This window comes from Lytechinus pictus, chromosome 19, assembly GCF_037042905.1.
Source record: "Lytechinus pictus isolate F3 Inbred chromosome 19, Lp3.0, whole genome shotgun sequence".
Taxonomy (NCBI): Eukaryota; Metazoa; Echinodermata; class Echinoidea; order Temnopleuroida; family Toxopneustidae; genus Lytechinus; species Lytechinus pictus.
This window is the reverse complement of record NC_087263.1, coordinates 10,107,192-10,132,202: the sequence shown is the minus strand read 5'-3', so window position 1 is coordinate 10,132,202 and position 25,011 is coordinate 10,107,192. Positions and strand designations below refer to the sequence as shown.

Below are 25,011 nucleotides of genomic sequence, written 5' to 3'. Positions count from 1 at the left end.
CTATAGGAGGGCATGTAATACAGATATGTAAAGAATACATCATGGATAAAGAGTTTGTATCACCATAAGAAAAAGCAAAAAGAGACATTTTGAGGATATTTTATAGTCCATCAAAGGGAAAGTTGTTCACATGTGACATCACACATCCTTGTCGCATTGCCAATAGGAGCATCTCCATAGCATTAGTGATGGCAATATTCAAATGCTCATAACTTTCTCATTATTTGTCCGATTTTTCTCAAACTTTCTTTGTTCTTATTCTTTGATTTTGTTCCAAAGGTTTCATTCCCCTTTAAGTGTTGATTAGTTCATCTAACATACATGTATCTAGCTTGACTTAATTTACTTAATACTTTATGACACATTAATTTTCCTTGCTCTACATGTAACTCATTATGTGGTTAGGTGGATTCACAATACGGTGCGCCATCTATCGGTTGCTGTGGACACACCGAATTCGCAATGCATCATGGGAAAAGTCGACATCTGTCGCACATGCTATTCACTAGTGTACCTACGGGGGGGCAGACTGCCCCCCCTGACGAGTCACAACCCATGCAAGGGACATATCCCTCCCCCCCCTGAGGAGTCTTGAAGACTTTTTTTTTTTTTTTTGCTTGTCAAATTTTTTGGCGGACGAATTTGCCCCCCCTGTGGAAACTCCTAGGTACGCCACTGGTGCTATTACTATAATTTGTATAAAAGTGAATGCATGCATGCAGTTATTTAGCGCTGACCGACACGGCTCGACCGGATATGCTTATAGCTAAGGTCCAGGAGGTAGGAGAGAATATATTGGCCTGCATATTTCTTGCGAAATTTAGACCGTTTTTGGTGAATTCTTGCCATATGGTTTCCATTTTTGTAGCACTAGCTCTGAGGGCTTGTGCGCGATGTCGACCCCAAAGTTAGAGATTTGGCCTGTTCGCTGCAAGTGATAGATGGCGTACCATATTGTGAACCCACTGTATTGTTCTTATGATAATAATAATGTGTTAAAAATGATTCTGATTTTCTGCATTCTATGTGCTCAAATATTTTCCATCGAGAACAGTCATTAGGGTCAAAACAGTGACAATAAATTATGGTAGAAATTTTTGAGATTATATACCCAGTTGTTGTGTGCTTGGACAGGTTGTGTGTCCGGACGATCAATTTTAGAAAGTCATTTGGAAAAAATTACATGCAAAGTTTCATCAATTTTTAGTACAAAATGTTAGGAAATATTATAGAGAACAAAATAGAAGACGATTACAACTATTGAATTCATATTTTTAGTGTAATCCAAAGACAAAAAAGAAGGCTTCAAAAATATAAAGTGTCCGGACACCCAACCCCCCATCCTACTTGGTAGTCATCTGTATTAATAATAATCTGTGTACTTCATTTTGTATTTATTTTCATGAACGTGTCTCAATCTTATTTAGTAGGTCTATCCAAATTATTCTCATGTTAAAAAAACAAACACTGAAATGACTCTCACATGAGTAAGCTTGGTGCCAAGAATGGTCTTTTTTCTCCATTGCAATAAATGACTATTTTTTTCTCTCTTTTGAAAAAAATTAAAATCCGGTATTAAAAGAAGAGGCTGATAACTAGTTTGTCCAAGAATAGTTGAGAATAAATGAGTCATACTCTGGTATTTCCTACAAATATATGCATTATTTAAAATCAGCTTTGCTCTTTGAAGTCCCTGTAGATTGACTCATCATAGTGTGCTTTATTATTCATTTATTTATTTTATTTATTTATTTATTCATTTTATTTATTAATTTTTTCTATCAATTGATTAATTTATTAATTTTTTTTATTTAATTATTCATTCATATATGTTCATAATGTCAATACAGTACATGAGATTATTATCTATAAGTGTATAATACGAAAAGTACATAAGGTGTAACAACATAAATCTAGAGTTTGATTGGATGAAACACCTAACTAATCTCTTATTCTCTTGCCAAACAAAGCATGAAGTAAAGAGACAAAAGGCTATGATCTTATAAAGTCAAATTGATAGTGGATTATCAAAAACATAATGTAGAATAATCAGAGCAGACCATGTAGAATAATACATGTCCATAGACGTTTATTATCCCCCTATTATTGAATTGAGAGAAAAAATGTCATATTTAGGTACATTTAGTCTTCCCCTCCCTCCAAACCAAAAAATCATGGTGCTGCCCCTCAATCGAAATTGATTATTAATGTGCAACATATATCAATCACATCAGCTACATTATTGGGAATATACTCATTTGGATTTGCACAGCGGGGGTTTCGGATTCCGGTAATCCAAGTTCGATTCCCACTTGGTGCGCTAGTGCCCTTTGGTAATTAAGGCATTGATCCTCATAACTAGTTCCTCGGAGAGGACCTTAAGCTGTCGATCCTTTGATTGCTTGCGTACAACCAGAATTCATGCTTTCTAGCAATCAGGTAATAAATCAACACCATAATCAATCCTAAGATATTTAAAATTTATTATAATTCAGTACAAGGAAAAAACATTGTGAAACAACATTTTTTTAATGTCTGTGACTGCTTTGTTGTTGTCCTAAACAGGAACAGCCAAGTTCCTATATATATTTTTTTTTTGACTGATCGTTCAGTTTTTAATTGCTTTGCTAAACATGAAGCTGATATATCTCCAAATATCTATATGCACAGAATCTGTAAGTCAGTGTAAGACAGATTTATGATTTTTTTTAGTGTCTATTTCTGATTTCTCCTGCTGGTCTAAGGCAGCTAGGCCTTTTCTTACATGCATATTTAAATTAATGGACCGAAGGTCTTCATGATATGTCATTTTTAATATTTTACTGAATATTTAGGCACATAATCTCCAATTAAATATCAGGATTAATCGTGAGGCAACATTTATTCCATGGCTGTTTTCCTTATACCCTATTAAAGGAGCAACCCAGTTCTTAGAATTAAGTTTCTAGATAATTTAGTTTTAGTTGTTTTGCTGAACAAAGCTGACATCTTTGAGGATCAGTACTTACAGACACAACATCTACCATTCAGTAGTGGAAAAAATTGTGATCTAAATTTTTTTCTTGTCCATGACAGTTTCCTGTTGGCTTCCAGCAGAAACAACTAGGTTCCTTTATTTAAGTTAATTGACACATGGTTTTATGTGTTGAGGTCACGAATGTCTAAAGTTCAACATGTTCCCTAGTTATAACCACCATCCAATCATATCCCTAGGACCATGTTCCATAAAACTTACTAAAATAGTGACTTTACCATTAGCTACCATGGTAACGGTGTTCAACAACCAATCAAATTCAAGGATTTCAGGTTTTACATCCTAAAAAAAAAATAAGGAGAAAACAAGGCTTGAAGTTCAGGGGTCACCCAAGCTTGAGATGTCCACACTGTGCTATCTGATACTCCTGTATGTTGTCTTTTGTTTAAGTTTTTATCTTAAAAGGACAAGTCCACCCCCACAAAATGCTGACGTAAAGAGAAACAATCCAACAATTATAACACTGAAAATTTCATCAAAATTTGATGTAAAGTAAGAAAGTTATTACATTTCAAAGTTTCACTTAATTTCACAAAACAGTTATATGCACATCCTGATCGGTATGCAAATGAGGAGACTGATGAACATCATCCACTCACTAAGCCTGTTGTATTTTATTTTATGAAATATGAAATATTTTTTCTTCATTGTCAAGTGAAGCAACGATTAATTCCTTCCTGAACATGTGGAATTAGCATTCTTTAATACTACATATATGTTTCAGTCAAGTTGGTCCTTATTGTCAAATCTGCAAAAAATGAAATATTGTATAATTAAAACAATAAAAATTAAAAGAAATAGTTAGTGAGGGACATACTCGTCTGTCTCATTTGCATGTCACAGAGTTGTGCATATCACTGTTTTGTGAAAAATAAGCGAGACTTTTAAATGTCATAACTTTCTTATTTTACATCCGATTTTGATGAAATTTTCAGTGTTATGCTTGTTAGATTTTTCTCTATTTATTCAACTCAACATTTTTTCTGGGTGGACTTGACCTTTAAGTTTTGGCATCATGAAGAAGAAGAGACCCCTTTTCAGATAAGCAAATTATTTTTTTCTTGCCTTCTCCTGTGATTTATTGTTGATTTTGGGGTGGTTGGTCACAATTGATGAACAAGGAATATATTGCATGTTTCTACTACTTTGTCTTAATACCATAAAAACGTGGAAGTCAGAGAGAATTATCTTTGCTGTATGCGTGGAAGGGGAATCAATTTGGTTGTCAGTTTTATTCCATTGAATCTGATTGTAATATTAAGAATTCCTGGAACCTTTCTGTCCTTTGTCATACATTCTCTATTACAATGGGGCCTTATAGGGGTACTCAATGCTGAAATCATAATCATATCTTGATAAAGTAAAATTCACCAAAGTAATATACTGAATATTTCATCAGAATCTGATAAAAAAATTGAATAGTTATCAAATTATAAAGTTTAGCAATATTTTGTGAAAAGATTTATTTGCAAGCCGTCATAAATATGCAATAGGTAGGCTGATTATCTCATATCCCCACTTTCCCTGTTTCTTATGTTATAATGTTATTACATGAAATCATTATTAAAATATTTTCATATATGTGTGTAATTACCAGTGACTATCAGTAGTCAGTTGTAGTTTTACTTTCTGGGAGGTGAAAATTTGAATACGTATAATTTCATATAATAAAATATAAAAGTATCAGTAGGGATATGACAATCATTTTGCTCAATGCATATTCATGAAGACATGCATAGAAATGTTTCGCTGAAATAATGCAAACTTTGAAAATGTCAATTTTGTTATTCTTTGTCCAATTTTGATGAAATTTTCAGTATTTTGATAGTCTGAATTTACTTTAAAAGTTCAAATCATCCCATTTTCAGCCAAGAGTACCCTTTAAACTCTTAACTAAACATGGTTCATTCAAAACAGGACAGAGATGTTGAAGCAAGCTGGTCGCAAGGTATGTATATCAAAGCAAGAATTTGGTTTGCTAAAAGGGATACAGGATTATATTCAGGAAGAACTACATGTAATTGATGTGTGATAAATTTAATTTTCATGAATACTGACAGAAGGAAGACACGTAATAGTTTTACCTTTCACCATAGTTAAAGAGGAAAAATAGCTCCAATTCTGTCCTGAGGAAACTAATTATCACTTTCTCCCTTTAAGATGAACCCTAGAGGGAAGACGACTTGTTTCAAAACAAAAGTCAAAATATCTGTAATGAATATTCAAGATGGGAAGTATGAGTTAACCACGCTCTTATCAATGTCATTTTTATTTCAATCGCAGTCACTCTGAGTCCACTTCAACATAGTGGGAGGGAAAATCTTTTTTTCCAAATCATGATCAAATTTAGAAAATGAACTTTGTATTCAGTTGATAGTTAACAACATAAATTTTTATGAATATTTTAATACTTAACCTCTGGAACTAAACGCAGGGTTCCCAGCCCATCAGGGAAAATTATTTTACTTTTTTCCAGTCAGGGAAAAAATCAGGGAATTTGATTTTTTTTAATACCTCAAATCAGGGGAAAATCAGGGAATTTTGATCAGCCCAAAAGTCGTGGCAAGCACGGTAGTCAGTCAGACTTTGTTATATTTTGTTGCATATCAAAACAATATCCATTGAATGAATGTTATGGTGTTACTAATTGGGTTTAGAAATTTATCAGGGAATTTTTAAACTTCGTCAGGGAAAAATCAGGGAATTTTTGTTCTTGAAAAGCTAAGAACCCTGAAATGTTGATTCGAATTCAATCTAACAATATGAGGATGCGATTTAGATCTGAGGAGCAATTCACCCATCTCGCGTAAAGCGGTGCGTAACTTCAAAAACAGGTTTGAACAGCCAACCAGTATCAATTGCCTCTGCCTATGTGCCACGTGTATGAAATATTCCTTTGAACAGTATTAATGAAATTGAAATGCATTGCAGTCCAGTTACAGGTGTAATATCATCACTATTTATAGTCTTGTATACCTTTAAAGTATGGTACCAGTCTGTGTTGTTTGAAGGCTTGATCCAGCTGAATTTGAGAACTGGTCACGTTGTTGCACTGTGAAATTACCTTCTCAAGCATTGAAAGAAGTTATTGTTGCCTACTGCTAAGACAACATAGATGTGAGGATCTTCTCTCTAGGGTCTTTCTCAAGAAACTGTTATAATTCATGAAGGTCATGACTCAACCTTTTTTTCGGCCCATAGCCCCACACCTGCAAAATAATGGACACAGATAAAACAAATCTGCACATTGCATCCACTTTAATGCCCAGCACCTCCCATATCAGAATGTGGAGCGTTGTGGCCCAGTGGATTAGTCTCCGGACTTTGAAACAGAGGGTCGTGGGTTCGAATCCCAGCCATGACGTAATTTCCTTCGGCAAGAAATTTATCCACATTGTGCTGCACTTGACCCTGTTGAGGTGAATGGGTACCCGGTAGGAATTATTCCTTGAACTCTTTAGCGCCTATTAATATGGCGGCTTAGCTACAGCCGGGGTAGTAATGCGATACCAAGTATCAAAGCGCATTTGAGTATATGCACATAGTAACTGCGCTAAATAAATGGACATATTATTATAATGTAAATGCCATTCAGAAATAACTATGTTATGGACATGTTTGCTATTTCAAGCAAAAGCATGATGTTTTCTCTGCTATAAATTCCACTTACTAACTGAATGACTAACTTCAACCACGGATTTAACACTATACCTAACCCTAAATGTAACCCTAAACCTAATAGAAATCGCCTTTTGCAACCCTAAACCTACATCTCAGACAAAATAAAGCATGGAGCCATTGTTGCAGTCCGAGCAAAAGTATGTGTCACCCACTGGCCACCAAACACATTGAGTTTCATTCATGTTTTTTCTCTAACTATACTAACTAAAACCATGCGTAATTGTGAGGCTACCAGCTAAAAAATGGTTTGAATGTTGTGATGTTTTTCTGAGATCAATTACCCACCTTTATATTGCGCAATCTTGCATTGTGGAATCATAAATTGTTTTTAAAGTGGAAATGAGCAAGCTAGCACACCAATGACTCATACCAGGACTCTGTCTTTACTTGGTTTAAAGTTTCTTTGAAGTTGCTTTTTGTTGAATGTGCAAGTGTTACTTTGCCAAGCAGTAGATATACAAGTTTGTTGTACAGTAGTCCCCCTTTCCCCCTTTATTATTATACATCCCTTTGGGAAACAGTACAGCATTCCACAGTGCATCTCGTAGTGTGTTCGCAGTCTGTCCACAGTATGTTGGCACTGTATCCACACCATATACACAGTGTGTATACAATGTATTCTTAGTGTGTTTATGATGTGCTCACAGTCTGTTCACAGTCTGTTTACAGTTTGCTCACAGTGTGTTTACAGTGTGGGACACGGTGTAAAATCATTCTTCGCACTGTTTGATTTATGAGCATTCCATAGCATAAATGACATTATCACATAGTCCTTCATGCAAACACACTTTGAACATGTTCAAAGTGTGAACTGTGAACACACTGTTAACACATGGTAAACAAGTTCCATAGAAAGGGTAATGGGGTGATATGTATGATGATATATCCACCTCACTAATATAATCACTTTTGTTATTTTTTATAGGAAATTACATATATAAAATATATATCATGGGCCATATGGAGGAGCTTATCATCTGTGACATCACAAAAGCAACACCTTACAAATTCAGAACTTCATTTTTCTTTGACTGATTTTCATCAACCTTCACCAATATTAATATTTTTTTAAATATAAACACCAACTTGTAATCAGGGTGAACATTCACTTTATATAGATACCTTGCAGGATGCAGAGGTCAGCAGTATTCTGAGGGTTAAGAATATATTGGCATTGATTTGGCAGACTCATAACCATATGATAAGGGCTACATGTATGTCTGTTTTGGAGGCTTTGAATCAGACTAAAAATCTTGGACTTGTAATTTTTGTCTTTCCTCATTTTTTTTTAAAAGAAGAGAACTTTCAAAAAAATTGTTCAAGGCGAGACTCGAACCTGCGTCAATGATCTTGCCTGCAGTGAACTCACTATAGCGCATCGATTTCCCGATTGCACCACACCGGACGAGCTGATCAATGCGTTGGAAATAATGGTATATTCTGTTCCATGAATATACATGAGGTGTAGTCTGACGAAATAGACCCTATTGGGTACTGAGTCTACCCAATCGATGCCAATACAGTTTTGACCTATTCTGAGCCAGTATCCAGTTTTTTATCATGGGGGATTTCATGAAACAAATACTTGGTAATTTTTAATTGAGAGCTATAAGAGCTAATTGAAATTCTTGTATCTGACTGGCTTAGAACAAATTAGTCAGCCAAAATCAACATTTGATTCACAAAAGTAACACTCCCCTGATCAATATCCTGTTTGTTGGCTATTTGAATGCCACAATAGATCTTCAATCAAGTTATTGCAGTTACAGGGATTCCTTTAATACCATTTTCTTAATAATTAGTGCACCTTTTGATTGCGTGAAATATTATTTTTTTAGTTCTGTGACTTACATTTTAACCAATCCTTTTGCAAAGTCTAACATGCATGTATTATATGTATTGATGGAAGATGTACATAAGCTTTTGGTTTGGTAGTAAGAACTGTTAAATTTGATATAAAATTTACTGGGAGTTTTTGTTGTTGTCCTGTCTCTATCTGAAATCAAGTTTCACAAAATAGATTGATACTTATTTAAAGTTCTACTCTAAATTTAGAAAATTTGTATGATTTTATTTTTTAAGGGCATAACATCTAATTCATTGGAGAACAGGCTGTCAAATTTACTTTGGTTTCTGGGAAGGATTTTTTCTTCATTTTAAATGAAGATTGAGAAGCACATTGTTTATTTTCTGTATTTAAGGAAATTCCTATTCATCTGTTCTTATTATTTACATCAATTTGTAATGCGCTTATGAAGTTGTACATGTAGTTCATTTTGAACTCTGCTTCCTTTTCCTTTTCAACTAACCACTTGATTTTGTTACAGTTTGTTTAATGTAGTTGTGAGTTATTTTACTTTGAGCATATATCCCTTTATACTTACATGTTCCTTTCTAAAATATAAATGAAATTATATCTTATTTTATCTCATTTACATGTTAATATATTTTCTTCAATAATTTAGACAAATTATTGTTTTTCTTGCCCTATTACTTTTAATTCAATCTTTCTTTATATTCTCTTTCATATATATTTTCTTAAATTATCTGAAATATCAACTTTAAAATCTAGAAGTTTAATGTTAGTGGATGTACAATGTTTTGTTACTAAAGAATGGAAAATTGATGATTTGATGATGGAAGAGAAATTGATAAAAATGCAGCAAATGTGAGATCAAATAATGATTATTAGAGCTTTGCATTAAAAACATTAAATGCGTCTTGTGAATGCATTCTTTGAAGTTTCTTGTTGGAATCTGAACTAGGACTTCTCTCTGCAGTGCAATTTGAGATATGAAAGCATTTGAAACAAATTTTATGATTTTTGTGTAGAATAGAATGCAGAGTTTGTTCCCCGTTGCATGCATATTTTTAAAAGAAACACAGTAGAATTGCCAACCCATATCTTGTGGTAAATTTGCTTTTAAAACCACAAGAGTTTCCTGTCATTACCATATGCTCCTGTGGCAAGTCCCTTCAATCAAAGATTGCCATGATACTGTGGTTTAACTTCTGGGGCCCGTTTCGTAAAGGACTTGCAACTGTTGTAAGTGCAATCAAAATCAAGGTTACCATGGTAGTTGCCATAATGGCAAAGTTTCAACAGTTGAAAGTCCTTTATGAAACAGGCCCCTTGACCCTGTAACATAAAGCTTAACGATTGATACTCAGGCTGATTTTTATGATTGATCATACACAATAATCAATTCAGTCAGTCATATCAATTTTTGATCAGTTTTTGCCCTTTTTTCTTTTGTATTGGTGTATACTTTATTTATTTGTATGTTATGTTCGGGGGCTAGCCTTGATAGGCCTTCGGCCTTTGCTGGTCCCCTGCATCCTGTACATGTATGTTGTGCTTTCATTTGTTGTAATTGTTATCTCTAAAATTGTATTTTGCTTTTTTATCCCTTGCCTCTTTATAATACTTTTAAATATTGTTTTATCATGTTAAATGTATGATTTTATCTTGGATGCAAATAAAAGGCCATATCAGCCAATCAATCAACAATCAACAATTGCTAGTCTTATATAATGGGCCCAGGGGGATGTTTAACAAAAATTTTAATGTGACAATAAGGTCGCACTTAAATTCCCACTTGCGTGTGGTATATAATCCATCACCACATTGATCCGGACATGCCAAGATGACAGGTACTACTGCATATTAATCAAGGAGATTTCGCATTGAATATCATGTACACATCGGCATTTACGCATGACTTTACGTCACACTAAACTCTTTGTGAAACACCCCCCTTGGTCCCTCAATTTCCATTCATACATTACATTTGCAGTGTTAAGTTAAGATTAATTTTTGTTGATTTTAATTATTCTGAACAGGTATCCGTGGCCTTATGTTAGCTGTGATGCTGAGTGCACTCATGAGCTCCTTGACGTCGATCTTCAACAGCGGCTCGACGATCTTCACCATGGATATCTGGAGGTTTCTCCGGAGGTTTCCTTCTGACCAGGAGATGACTAAATTGAGCCGAAAACAGAACAAGAAATATGAGCTTGAGCTCATGATAGTTGGACGGTAAATCCGTACTTATATTATTTCATTTGCAGTCAGTCCTGCTTTAGTGACTACCCATAGAAGAAGGACCACCTGTACATGTAGCGACCTTGATTTTGGTTTTACTTGAATGGCATTCAGAATTGAAACGTAATTTGAGTGGCATGTCTATTACCGCCTCATCAAAACCATTTTTCTTTTCTCCCTAAAGCAGTCTCTTTATTCAAATTTAATTGTCTATTTATTTGCTGAGGACATTGAAATTTTTATTTTTTCGCATTCGCAAGCTGCTATGATATCACTTGTAATTTCAAGTAGTCTCATCGGTAATATTGCTTTATAAATCAGTCATATTTGAATTACTTTGGAAATACTGGGGAGAGTTTTATGAAAGGACTTGTCAGACGTTATATTGGATGGGTCTCGCTTTTGTCCAACAGTTACCATAGTAGCAGTGCTTCTCAGCCAATAAAAAGCAAGGAGAGTTGTCGGATCTGCTGTCGGACAAACATGCAGATGAAACGCTCCCCTTGTGAATTTAGGAAATTACTTCAATGTCTTCATTCTGTTCCATAGTATACAACATGAGTGCTTTTCAGGAAACATTTTATCAGTGATTTTTTCCTGTTTTATCCGAGCCAATCAGATGCAAGGATTTCAGTACCTTGTAACGATAATCAGTGAAAATCTCTGATTTTTTGTTTCATGCAATGCTCCCCAGTGATCTATATGGCACTGGACTGCTTTCCATCCCACCGCTGCCACCAAAAGAGAAATATATGGGCCCTGTGACATGAAGATTAGCAATTGGTCATAGGACTGATTTTACACTTAATTGCATTTGGTCATTGAATGCAATCGAGATTACGAATCAACTGTAAGATCGATCACTATGCTTTGTGCTACTGGCCTCAGATGATTGTAGATGAGTATATTGCTCCAATGTAGTTTTCATCAGATTGCATTCATAAAAAATGTAAGGCATACTCATCACCTGCCTAAAGAGGGCAGTATGACATTAATCATGTCAAACAGTAGGCATAAATCATATCTCTACTTGTACCTGAAGGCCCAAATGATATATGGCCTAACCATAATTATCTCTGTGTCTTACAGTATTTGAATGGTATCTTACCAACTAGCATCTTTGTAACATGAATTAATTTTCTGTGTTTTTAATCGTTTATTTTTCAGGGTGTTTGTCATTATTCTGGTTGGTATTAGTGTGCTCTGGGTTCCTATTGTGATGAGCGGAGAAGGGGGACAGCTCTTTCATTACATCCAGCAAATCACTGCTTATCTTGCTCCATCAATTGCTGGTTAGTTTCTTCCTGTTACTCATCGTTGTAGTAGTAGAAGAAGCAGTAGTAGAAGTAGAACTACATGTAGTAGTAGTGATAATAACAGTAATAATGATATTATCATTATTATTATTAAGAAGTAGTAGTATTATCAATATTATTTATGATTATCATTAGCTGCAGCAGCAGCAGTAGATGTAGAAGTAGTGGTAGTAGTAATTGTAGTAGTACTAGTACTAGCAGTAGTTGTAGAAGCTTAGTAGTAGTAGAGGCGCGATAGTTCAGTCGGTAGAGCGGAGGTTTCAAATTCCGGTGAACCGGGTTCGATTCCCAAGTGGTGCGCTAGTGCATTTTGGTAATGCATTTAAATCCTAGTTACCAGGTCCCTCGGAGAGGATCTTAAGCTGTCGGTCCTCTGGTTCCTTGCTTGGTAACAATACTGTAAAAATCACTTCCATCAATCACTAATAAGTAGTACTAGTGTATACAAATAATACACATCAGTGGGGGCATTAGTAATAATTACACCCACAAGGGACTTATGGTATTGTACTAATGACTGTATCAATGGTAATGAGAATGAATAATTACAAAATGACCCATCTAAACAATGTGCATTATTTGTTTTATGAGAATTGCTGCAGATCCTTCTTATTTTATTAATAATCCTTATCTCAAAAGCATCACTGGTCATTATAATATGCCTATGAATGCCCATCACTGGTAAATTAACCCCAAATATGCCTGGTCACATGCACTTGCGCTTGCTCAGGATCCACTTATACTGAGATTATTATTACTATTATAGATCACTTGTAAAGAAGGGATTGAGTATGATAGATCAAGTATGATTATCTACCAACATAATAATAATAATTCATACAGGGCATTAACTATGTGCATATACTCAACTGTGCTTTGATACTTGGTATCATATTATCACCCTTGCCATAGATGAGCCGCTATATTGGTGCTAAAGCGTCAAGGAATGACTCTTACCAGGTAACCATGCACTTCGCCCGGGTTGAGTGCAGCACAATGAGGGTAAATTTCTTGCAGAAAGAAAACAAGCCATGGTTTGGATTCGAACCCACGTCCCTCTGATTGAAAGACAAGTCATAACCACTCGACCACAATGCCTCCTCAACATCAATTTTACTCAATGGAATCCCTCTTGTGATATCAAACTGTCAATTCAGGAAACATAGCATACAAAGAGATAATCCTAACAGTGTATTTCTCTGTTGTACAGGTCTTTTCACTGTTGCGTTGCTATGGGAACGGATCAACGAAACCGGCGCCTTCTGGGGGTTAACCGGTGCCTTCATCATTGGTATGATACGCATGGTGCTGGACTTTGTGTACCCTTCCCCGGGATGCGGGGAAGAAGACCTTCGACCGTACGGCGCCAAACATCTCCTCATCCACTATATGTACTTTGCTCTTTTTCTCTACCTCTGGACGATGTTGAGTGTCATCATTATTAGCCTCTTCACAAAGCCTATTCCAAAACAATATGTAAGCATTTTTTTCTCTTTCTGTACAATCTTCCCATTTCTCAACTCATTAAATACATTTTAAGCTGCATGTGCATGTAGACATGAATGAAACTTCTAGATGTAAATTTTTTAATAAATTAATTTTGGGTACAGAGTATTCAATTTTTTCCATGCAAGTTCATCAATTTAATCTTGTAAGCAAAAACTGTTCCCTGATTTTTTTCTTTCTAATATTTTCTAAGCCTAAAGTTTAAAATATGTATGAAAGGTTACATTCTGAGATATGTCATATTTCAGTTGGCTAATAAGGATTGTTGTAACAAGATAACGGGTTTATTTTTTATATGACATGATGGCTCCAAAGTAGAGCACCCGCCTCATTAAGAGGAGGTTGTGGTTCGATCCCGGCTAAGACCTACCAAAAGAGAATAAAATAGATCATTCTGCCTTCAAGCTTGGTGCTCAGCATTTCAGATTGGAGATGGGTAAAAATACCATGTTATGTCATGCAGAGCCACTGAGCAGTTGTTTTACTGATGTGGCTATGCAAGCTATATTACACAAATATTTTTTTAATTATAAACATAAATATAAAATTTCCTTCTTACTTTTTAAGGCAGTTTTAGTTTTTGCCTCTCCCTACCCTTTATTTGTGTTATTCTGTCTTTTTGCTATGTCTGGGTTTTTAAGGTCAAGTATCTTTTTTGTCATATGTAATTTATGTTTTCTTTTTATTTTGTCATTGGGTATTGACCTTGATAGATCAACATGGGCTTTGCCAATCCCCTCCACATTTCTATTTACTTATGTTTTGTAATGTAATATATTGTAACTATTTATATTTGTATTGTAATTATCTATGTATGTATTTTGATTGTACTGATATTTGTATGTTTTTTACTCAATATGTGGAAAATGAATTGAATTGTTATGCAGAGCCGCTTAACTCTTAATGTGCCATTCACTGTAATCAGCGAGTGCCAATTTTATTTCAAAGAGGCTATATTTAATTGTTTTATTTATTAAAAAAAAGGATTCACTCCTGAGACAATAATGTTAAACCTCTTGACCATAAGCTGAACTAAACAATGGAATCACTCATGCATGCAATGCTCTCCTCAAAATGCAATAGCCATAACAATAGCTGTATGACCATTGCACGAAAATGTGTTTGTGGCACTTCAGTGGATGCACAGATATTTGTTCATGGCACGTTAAGGGTTAATAGAGCCTTTTTTAAACTGATGTGGCTATGCAAGCTATACAAAACAAATATATTTATAATTATTGTTATTCAGCTGTATCGTTTGACATTCTGGACGAGGTTCAGCAAAGCAGAGAGATGGGACATCATGGCTTACCAGGCTGGGAAGGAAGTAAGAGAGGAAGGAGAGGAGAAGAAAGAGGGCGCTCTTTACCCCAACGAAAAGAAGTATGAGCCCTTAAATATTCTTGATGATGCTGGACCAGAAAATGGTGCTGAAGATGATACCAACTCACAAGGTAAAAACTACTCAAACACTAGGTATTAGATTTATGTACAGCAGGGAGTTTTAGAATGAATGAACGAGAACGGGGTATCAGTCGACTGATCACGTGCGTCAATGTAGTCGTCTGTCTATGTTCACTACATGGGCGGAAATCCCAGGGGAGGCGTGTCCCCCCTACCAAAAACAGTAGGGGGGACACAATATCAAATGTCCTCCCTACTATTTTGGGTCTTTTATGGTGGGGATAAATACATCATTCACAATCGATAAATAAACACGTATTATGACCTTGCAATTTTGGTGAAAACCTTACAAATATTTAAGATTTCCCTCAACTTGTACATTACGTGTATGTATGTCCACATTAAACAGGGGGATAACTAGCAGGTCATGACACACTGTCCACGCCCGAAAGATCTGGCGTACCATCGCGTCGCGATTCGGTTGGGTGATGCGAAAGTGCAACTTGTGCACACTTGCTATAATTCCTTTTTACATGAGTTAGGAGATATAGCGATATATATTTTGGAGTTCAGAAAGCGATTTCAAATATGATAAACATGAATCGTACAACTTACATTGATTTTGTGAAAAGTCACTGAAAACTGTGTTTTACAAGGGAAATGATCCACTGCAATAGACCAGTTCGTAGTTACCTCATGGACAATTTTGGTCAAATGACCTTTCATTTCTTTCATTATGATAGGCAGATTTCAAAGCAAGATATTACGTAAGCATGCCTTACATAGCAGGATGAAGAAATTGAATAGACCAGGTGACTAGAATAGCACACCAATGAACACTTTATGAAGGTATTTGTTGCATTCCTACTTTGAATGCATATCATAGCATGTTGCACAATGTACTTGGCAAACTGTGAAATACCAGTCGTTCGTGGACGCATTGTTGTTCTTTTGTGGATGTACATGAAAAACACAATTCAAAAAAATATATGAATAATCAAGACATCAAAGTTGGTGCTTATCTCATTAGATTTTAAACCACCATGTCACTTTAGTACAAATGACCTTCCTCTGATCTGCGCAGAATCTTTTGATCATGCGCAGAAAGGAACTACGAACTGGCTTATTGATCTTCATGCTGAGCTTGCGCAGTTAAAATGACATCACGTGCACATTGACTATGATTTAGGAGAACGGTAGAATGGAGGTGGGGAAGTTCTCAATTTTGATAGTCGGCGAGGGTGAGGGCCTGAGCCATGCGCGATGCATTAAAATGACGTCATTTCGTACCAGTCGTCTATGTGGACGTATGATTCTAAAAGTGCTTGAAGGAAAAGTCCACAACAACAAAAAGTTGATTTAATAAAAAGAGAAAAATCCAAAAACATTATGCTGAAAAAAAAAACATCAAAATTGGATGTAAAATAAGAAAGTTATGACATTCAAAAGTTTCGTTTAATTTCATACTCATACCAGACTTAAAAAATTAGACCTTCTGCCTGGTGCTTGACTTTGGTAATGGAGAAGGGTAATCAGAGCTGCCAAGTAGTACGATTTTTCCGTATTTAGTACGTTTTTGCAACCAAAATACGGCAGTACGTTTTTTTTTTTTTTTTTTTTTTTTACAAAATCGTAATTTATTGAGAAAAATCATCTCTATATGTCTCTATTTCATAAAACAGAAATATGGTTATTAGATCAATGTAATTTCAGGTAATTTTCAATCATTTGGTAAAAACCAGGGTGAGATATACACAAGTTTCAATTTTTTTTTTTCATCTGCAAGAGCAGTGCACATTTTAGCTTGCATGCAGCTTGAGCGCCGTGATGGGCGAGTGCGCCAAGCATTTTATTATGAAATACACTGTTTTGGGGAAAAATACAAAATATTTATCTCACACGGTAAAAATACTGATTTTTTGGTCAAAATACTGATTTTGGGGGATAAGAATACTGAAAATGCAAAATACAACTTGGCAGCTCTGGGTAATGATAACAGCTGAAGTGCCTGGGTAAATAAGAGTAATTTGTTATTATTAAAAATCTTCTCAAAAATCTTTTTTATTTTATTCTGAACCCACAATGCCACTTGAGCACACTATGGAGAGGATTTGGCACAATTATGTCACATTATTATTATTTTCATTATTAATCTCTCAAGTTCCAATTAATTGCGAAAAAATGTAGAGGGAAGTCATAATCCCCCCACCTTTTGATTCTTAACCCTAAAAGGACTGGGCTATTTGAGATGCATGGCCCCCCCCCCTTCTGATCTCGACCGCCGTTCGCGCGATCGCGCCGAAGTTTGGCATGCACATTCTTTACCACATAAACTACAAGCTAATATAAAAAAAATCTGAAAATAATTATTTTGTATTTATTATGAATAAAATATGCAAAGTATTTAATGAAAAACATTTGCATATTTAACACCCAATTTCACTTCAAATTTTCTTTTTTGCAGATGTCATCTTTGTAATCTAATTTAAAGGTTTCCACAAAGAAAAATTGTGAAAGCCAATTTTTTCCCTCATGTATTTCTTTGTTTTTAGAAGTTCTTTTGTATTTCTTTATGTTCATCTTTATTTTTCATTGTTTTTTTCAATGGAAATTATAACAGATGATTTAACAACTAAATTAAACCCTAAAATAATTAAGCAGACCAATTACATGTAGAACAAAAAATAATCACCCTTTTATGAATTTCATCTCCCATAGGCTTTGTACAAAGTATAAAATTTAGCAATTTTCGGTATGACATTGTCTCGTAAAAAGTCACATGACGTCGCGATGCTATACCCGTATGTCGCAAATTTGGTCTCAAAAGTTGTGCGAGACTTCAAAGAAAAAAGTCATAAAATTTTGGGGTGCTATCTTTTTGCATTTCAGAAATATCGCGCGAAGCGTCGAGGGGGGGCCATCATGGCCCCCCCCCAGTCTTTTTAGGGTTAAGCCCAGGGCACACTATGCGACGCGATTGCACCAAGATCCTATTGCAACAAAACTAGGGAGTGTGCACCAACCTACAATGCGCTGCAACTGCGACCAGCTTTGTTCCAGTAGGATCGCAGATTAAATCTTGTACATCTGACATGCAATTTTACTAATTTTAGCCAATCAGATTTGTCCTTGATGCTGAGGTCATGGCCAATTTGCTGCGCTGCTGCAACGCAGACAAAATACAGTATGCGCAAAAGAAGAGGCTCTGTCGCTGTGAGATGCGATTGCACTGAGATGCGATTGGAAACTTGTTGCAAATGGATCTTAGTGCATTTACGTCTCATAGTGTGCGCTGGGCGTTAGGGTTAAGTGGAATGTCTGACAGACATTATTATTATAATGCAATTCATGCTATCATTCATTCACAGGTCCGAACGACGAGGAATCATGGTGGCATCGATCGTTCAATTGGTTCTGTGGTTTCTCAAATCAAGAGAACATCAGCGACTCACAGCTGAAAGCCAGGGAGACCACCCAGATGGCTAAGGTTATCCAACGCAAGAGAGATAAAATCATTCTCAATGTCCTCTGTGTCTTTGTTATTCTAATAGGCGTGGTTCTCTATGGCATTTATGCATAATCAGTTGGTATATTCTTTAGCCCATGAAGGGTTATGAAGGAGTGTCCAAAATATTCTGCGATGCATGAATGATGCTGAAATTTCTAAGTTCATTGCAAAGCGTGTTAAAAATATAGGACAGTTGACGAGGTTAATGAAAAATACCAACAGAACAGTATGTGAAAGGTACTTTTTAATGAAACATGTAATGAAACACGATCTTTTCATTACAATAATTGCCGTTTGTGGCATGGACTTACTGCTTATTATTCTACCATAAAATCCCACATCTGTGGACACTTCTATTCTCTTCTTAACTCGCCAAGCGCCTTACATTTGAATGATAAACAAGTAAGGAATAAATTTGCTCTCATCATCTATGGACTTGAATGCCTTGGTTCTCCACCATGTTGAGTTGCTCTGTTGGGGATCAGTTTGCACTTTTCCTCTCAGGAAAGATAATTATCAGGCTTGGGGGCAGAGTGGTTTGCAAAATGAGATGACTTTTAATCTCCCATAACGCTAGGGACTCAACATATTACCAAGCCAGTACCCAGTGACGTTTTCTAAAGAAAGAAAACAATGGAGGAAAAGGACAAGAGAAGGGATTGAATCCCCCAAATGGAGACCCTGGCGTCAGGCCTAATTACAGTGGTGAAGAATAATGATAACATATCATACTGTGCCCCACCCACTGGAAGAACAACTAAAACCTGATGGGACTACTTTGGGTTAATTAGATTACATATGCTTGTTACATATGCTGCATTGGCAGGCCCCAGACAAATCAACCTGAGACAACTCGGCTACACATTTAGAAAAATACACATTCCAAAAGTGGCATTAAGGGGAAGATGGTTTTATTAAAGCAGAAAAATCTGGCGACGAATTCAAGAGACAATATGCAGCTGGGCTGATACTTGTGTTCGAAAGAAAACTGCAAGCCAGCGATCAGAATAAAAGGGTTTGATCTGGGTAAATTCTCTGAAATAGATTGCCTTTTACCCAGTAAATATTGACTTTTGCAGTCTTAATCTCACTTCAGATATTCTGACTTGAAGTAATAAAATCAGCAAAAATGTTTAGTGATCACTGGACATGGAGCATTAATCATTGAACATTGTATGCAAGAAGAAAGTTGCAAATCTCTCAATGGTAGAAATATATTATCAAACCATTAATACCTCAACTAATGTGGTTAAGTTCTTTGATAATTATCTAGCTATGGTGGCTGAGGAAACTTTAAATTCTGTATTACCTTATGCATGTGATGTAGGGCAATGTATATTATGCATGTGGCATGCAAGTGTTAATTGTTCTCATAGAAAGTGTAGACGGTACCAAAGACACTATAAGGGGAAGATCGGACACTTCAGCGATTTATTGAAATGCTCGATAAATACTCATGGGGAAGGACGCCCACTAGCTTCGAGTAAGTAAACCATCGCACATCGGCAAGCTGCTGTGTATAAAACATATGGGGAAAATGAGAGTGGGGATTTTGGAGAGGGCTCAAGGGCAGTGCATAGAAATAATTCCACCTTTTATTACGCAGAAACCTCTGAAATATATTCATCTCAAATTTAAGGGGAAAAAATTGAATTAAAAAAATTGTAAAAAGTAAAAATCGTCTATTCCTTCACCCCTTCTCTCATATATTTTGTACACAACCATATAGCGATATGCACAGGTAAAAAATAATTAATTACTTACTCAATGCTGTAGTATCTTTGATGGTACCAGTGTTCTAGCTCAAGATTTCTTAGTGGTGGTCGCAATTTTACTGCCTTACAATTTTTTAGGCAGATTTTTCTCAAACCAAGCCAAAAGTGTATGAGCATCATGTAAAACTTTGATACTTGATGTAGTAACCCCTTTGGCAGCTCATACAGGAAGCTATACTGGGATGATGAATAAATTGAGCCACTGGAAGGAGTGTCATGAAGTGCAGAAAAGACCACCGCCAACCTCCATAGCTATTACACTTGTAGGGGCATATATTGTACAGTGACATTTTTTATGGAGGTTGAAAAATTATTTGAATAACCAGAACAAGGTGTGTGCTGTCTGTATTGTGCTTTATAAGTGTATAACATTTTAGATTGATTTTTTTTAAAATCAGCAATCTATGAATTACTGTTATGATTTTCTGTCTCAAACTGTAGTTTAATACCACAATGCTAGTGTAATTCTTTTCAGTGTGTCTCAAAATTAAGGTAATCCAAATTTGGAGGTGGACATGAATAATCATGGAATATTACCCAAAACTTGAAAGGAATTCATGGCTGATGTCGTCAACATCAATTAGTTAAGAGTTGTGTAAGAATTACACGTTGGGTATTAATACAATGCTGATGTCATATTCTTGTAAATTCAAAATATGATGTGCAATAATTCTGACTATATGCTTTATAATTTTTTAGTTAAAGAGTTACTGGTTATATTTCCAATGTGACATTTTGATTTTCCTGGCAGGTCTATACATTATTATAATAGTTGAAAATAATTTAGATTCTAAGCATTGTACTATTGAATGTTTGCACAATGACTTTAAATTTGCTGCCAAAAATATCTTATTTTATATCCTACATAGATTGAATCCTGTATGCTGATTGGTTCAAATAGCATCATGTGATCAAACATATTCTCACTATTTTGCGATGATGTCGAAAATTAAACGCCCACCGAAGAAAATGTGCTATTCCGTGACGTCAATGATGGAATAGTCGACTATTCCATCATTGACGTCACAGATCATGATGGCGCAAGCACTAATACGCGTTCTGCGCACTGAGCGCGTAGCAAAGCGCTTCAGGAAAAGTAGGTCAGTCAGCGCAGCTGGTTTGATTCAGATTTTAAAAAGGATGAACTTAGAGTACAAGAACTAGATTATCAAGAAAGTTTCTATAACTTATTAAAGTAGGATATAAAACAAATATACCAGGCCTTTATTTCGAAAGTATAGAGGGAATTATTCCTCCTCGGTTGTACTGGCATAATCACTATATTTTCCCTCGGGGCTTCGCCCCTCGGGAAAAAATAGTAATGCCAGTCCAACCTGGGATGAATAATTCCCGCTATACTTACTCAAAGCCTGGTATATTTGTATATTATTTCACAGTTATAAATTTTACATATTATACTTTCAAGGTTGCATTTTCATTCACTGTTTAAATTCAAAACTTTATTATGATAACTGAATAAAAAATTGTAGATGCTTGCTCATTGCCATTTGCTTTCTTTTGGGGTGAGATGTACTTAACTTTGACCTCAATCATATTAGAATGAAATTGCACATACCACAAAGTATGTATATGTTTGTTTTTGTATTGTTTACTTATGTATATTTCATCATTGTAAAATATATATTTTTGCTCCTCAAATCGGGTGAGGTGGAGCATTTAGTGCCGACCAAGTGCCAGTTCATGCTCCAGTGCGATGACAAACTACTTTAATCTTAAATGTTTCAACACACTTGCATGAATTAAGTTTCTTCCAAACATGGGTGGGAGAGTTCTACATTTACTTTTGGTTTTTTTTCAGCCTATTTTATGCTTTTTAGTGATTTTTTTGGTGTAAATGTATTCTATCTTTTGCAATTTAAACTTGTTCATCTCATTTTATTTGTACTCACTCAACTCTTTATCTAATCATAAAAGTGAGAGCTTGTGTAGGAGCTTTTGCAATTTAAGCTTGTTTTAGCTGGTTTTATTTTATTTGTAGTCACTTACAGCCCAGGAGAGTGTTTTATGGGGAAAATGGCAATTTTTCACAGGCGTTGTTGCATTGAGCCAATCAAATACATGTTGTATTTCGGTAACTTATAACAATAGTCAGTGCAATTCACCGACTATTAATTTCATGAAACACTCCACTCCTCAATTTAACTCTTCATTAAGATGTCATCTCAGGTTTGCCATTCCATGTTTCAAAAATTGCGATGAAAATCTCTTTTTTATTATGAAATATCTTTAAACTTTATTTTACTGTTACACATGGTTTTACTTTTGCCTTTATTGTAATTCTACTTTATATTCTTTCCATATATTTTCATATTCATAATTAGTGTTTAGCTTTGACTGATTTCATGTATATATTGAATATCACCCAATGTTTAATTTTATATTTTGGGTTTATAACCCCCATGATAATTGTAGTTTGTTAATAACATGTTTTGTTACCTTACCATGTTAATTAGGGTTGAGCACTCAGAAACCTTAAGTGAAAATTTGAGGTGCAGCAAGCAATACAAGCAATGAGAAAATCTTTAAAACGAAAGTTTATTGTTACAATATTGTAAATCTGGATCTAGTAAGTTACTTAATCCAAGTTCACTGGAAGTTGGAATCACAAATCAGCAAACATGTAACAAAATGGAGTCATGCTACCCCTCTTTTAAATGTACTTCATTGGCTACCTGTTTCTGATAGAATACATTGTTGAATACTTGTCCAAACTTATAAATCTCTGTCAACCACACTTCTTACATTTCTTCATTATTTCAGCAACAAAGATCTACATACTCACTTTTTTTCCTGCAGCTGCTCCTTCCTATGTCATTCCAAAATCCAGAAAACAGGCCGGCTTCATTACTTTTTAATCTCTTACTCCCTATCTTTGGAACAAACTCCCCCATCTGTGCGAAACATCTCTTCTCTTCACCTCTTCAAAGCATCTTAATACACACCTATATAACCATGAACTTTAACTTGTCTTATGCCATTAACAGCATTTTGTATCCTCTAGAAAAAGTGATATAAAAATCGAATTATTATTATTATTATGGCTTTAAAAGTGACCCATAACTTCATTAGAATGCCATACTTACCGTTGCTTATTTCTCAGCAATCAAGCTATTTCTATCAGAGTATGTTTACACTTGATTAAGTCATACTTACAAGCACTTCTGAACTCATGAGCTTTTGTTCATACTACTCTGGAGATCATTACCAACAGTACAGTCAGTGTATAGCAGATGTACAAGATGAAGATACTGCTTCCTTCTTTTTAGAAAAAAAAAGTATATGCATAAATAATTGAACTTTATGCAAACAGAAATATTCTGGCATTAAGAAACATGGGTAATGCTGTACCTTATGCGCTGCTGTTCTGTGACTTATTGGGTTGAGGGGAATTTTTCACGCAACAGCCAAGAGGACCATATGCAATCTGTGTACACGGGATTTATCGAAGTCCACAGATATCTGCAAACACACTTTCATGTAATAAAGTCTTTCCTAGCTGTGATTCTGCCATTTAAGTTACCAGCACCTTGTTCCACTTTAAATCGATCATGGATTTCTTGCTTCCTGTCAGCAACCGATCTCTTCTCTTCTGATGACACTCGCCACTTTTTGACTGGAATCTGAAATGCGATGTGGACCAACATCTCAAAGCTTCCTATCCGTTTGTGAAGTGGAGATAGGCCTTACTTGCAGGATTCTTTGTCTGTGCTCGGTACCCCTTAAATGTTGTTGTATTGCTTAGGGGTTGCCCCGCTGGCATAGCATCGCATGGATGACTTTGTCTCTATCAGTGCGTGTCTTACTTTATGATCATCCATGGTGAGACGTAGGTCATAATTAGTTGGAGGTCAGCGTTCCTGTTGAGGTCTGCTTCCATTTTGTAGTTGATATCCAAAGTATCATCCATTTGTTGCACATTGCTAATTTCTTCAGTGATTGCTCTGTTCTCCCCTTTGAGGTAATTCAGTTGCTTCTTTGCTTAACTGAAGACGAAAGGAGCGGCAAATCCTGGTCGTAGAGGGTGCTGGATTCTCCCACAATACACAACCATTTGATAGCAGCAGCAACTGCAATGAGACCAATGTTCTGCAGAATAAACTCTCCTTGGATTTATCCTTAGATCTGAATTTCCGTTTATATTCACTCTGTTCAAATGAGCATCAGAGTCCCATTTACAAACTAACTTAAATCGGACCTACTCATCTCCCAGGCTCTCAACAAGTTCAGTGAAGACTTCCTCCCATTCTTGCATGATCCCATTAAGTGCCGTGTGATCAAAAGTGGTTCTGGAGCAGGACATCTGCAGTATCCTCTGTGATTCGCTGTCTGTGCAGGAAAGCCCTTTCTCTTTTTTCCCTCTCTTCATTGTCATGATTGTAGGATATATGTCTCCATTCTTACGTTTGGCTCCAAATTTGATTGTTAAAGCCTGTTTGGTCAGGTCCGTTTCTAGAAGAAGTGCTAAAGCTTTATCGGGTGTGTATGGTTCATGCATTTTGACTAGTTTGGATAAGTTAGAGCTTTCTGAATTTTGTAGGTCTTGTAGGGGAAATTAATGTGAAGTTACGTACATATTTTAAATTGGGATATTTCCTGTAGGCTCCCAGTAATACAGGCAAAGTCGAGTTCTGGGGGCTGTGTTTCATCCTGTAGATCATGATCCTTCCTTTGTAACCTCTTCGATGATTGCCAATCTTTAGTAAGACGGAAAACGGCAAAAT

General features: G+C 35.7%; 2 protein-coding genes across 3 annotated transcripts in view; both read left to right on the top strand.

Moving 5' to 3' along the window:
- LOC129283159 (sodium/glucose cotransporter 4-like) overlaps positions 1 to 20,149 on the top strand; it is a 40,060-nt gene extending 19,911 nt beyond the window's left edge. Inside the window, exons 9-14 of one of the 2 annotated variants that reach the window (XR_010296560.1) lie at positions 4,952 to 4,982; positions 10,559 to 10,754; positions 11,928 to 12,052; positions 13,287 to 13,552; positions 14,832 to 15,036; positions 18,355 to 20,149. Coding sequence is in view for 1 of the 2 variants with exons in the window: in XM_064113638.1 (XP_063969708.1) it covers positions 4,952 to 4,965 (14 nt within the window). In the remaining variant the exon portion in view is untranslated. Of the gene's footprint in view, positions 1 to 4,951; positions 4,983 to 7,640; positions 10,222 to 10,558; positions 10,755 to 11,927; positions 12,053 to 13,286; positions 13,553 to 14,831; positions 15,037 to 18,354 lie in introns of those variants that run through there. The other variant, XM_064113638.1, reaches the window with a different exon arrangement.
- LOC135157670 (sodium/glucose cotransporter 4-like) lies at positions 10,363 to 18,566 on the top strand. Its single transcript, XM_064114067.1, has 6 exons — positions 10,363 to 10,369; positions 10,559 to 10,754; positions 11,928 to 12,052; positions 13,287 to 13,552; positions 14,832 to 15,036; positions 18,355 to 18,566. The coding sequence occupies exons 1-6, from the start codon at positions 10,363 to 10,365 to the stop codon at positions 18,564 to 18,566; spliced, it is 1,011 nt and encodes a 336-aa protein (XP_063970137.1).
- Positions 20,150 to 25,011: the final 4,862 nt, after the last annotated feature.

What these genes read in the sequence shown, in the direction of transcription:
- LOC135157670 (XM_064114067.1), top strand. An exon ending in TCTTGCTCCATCAATTGCTG is followed by an intron (nt 12,053 to 13,286) that starts GTTAGTTTCTTC and finishes TCTGTTGTACAG; the next exon opens with GTCTTTTCACTGTTGCGTTG. An exon ending in AGATGATACCAACTCACAAG is followed by an intron (nt 15,037 to 18,354) that starts GTAAAAACTACT and finishes ATTCATTCACAG; the next exon opens with GTCCGAACGACGAGGAATCA.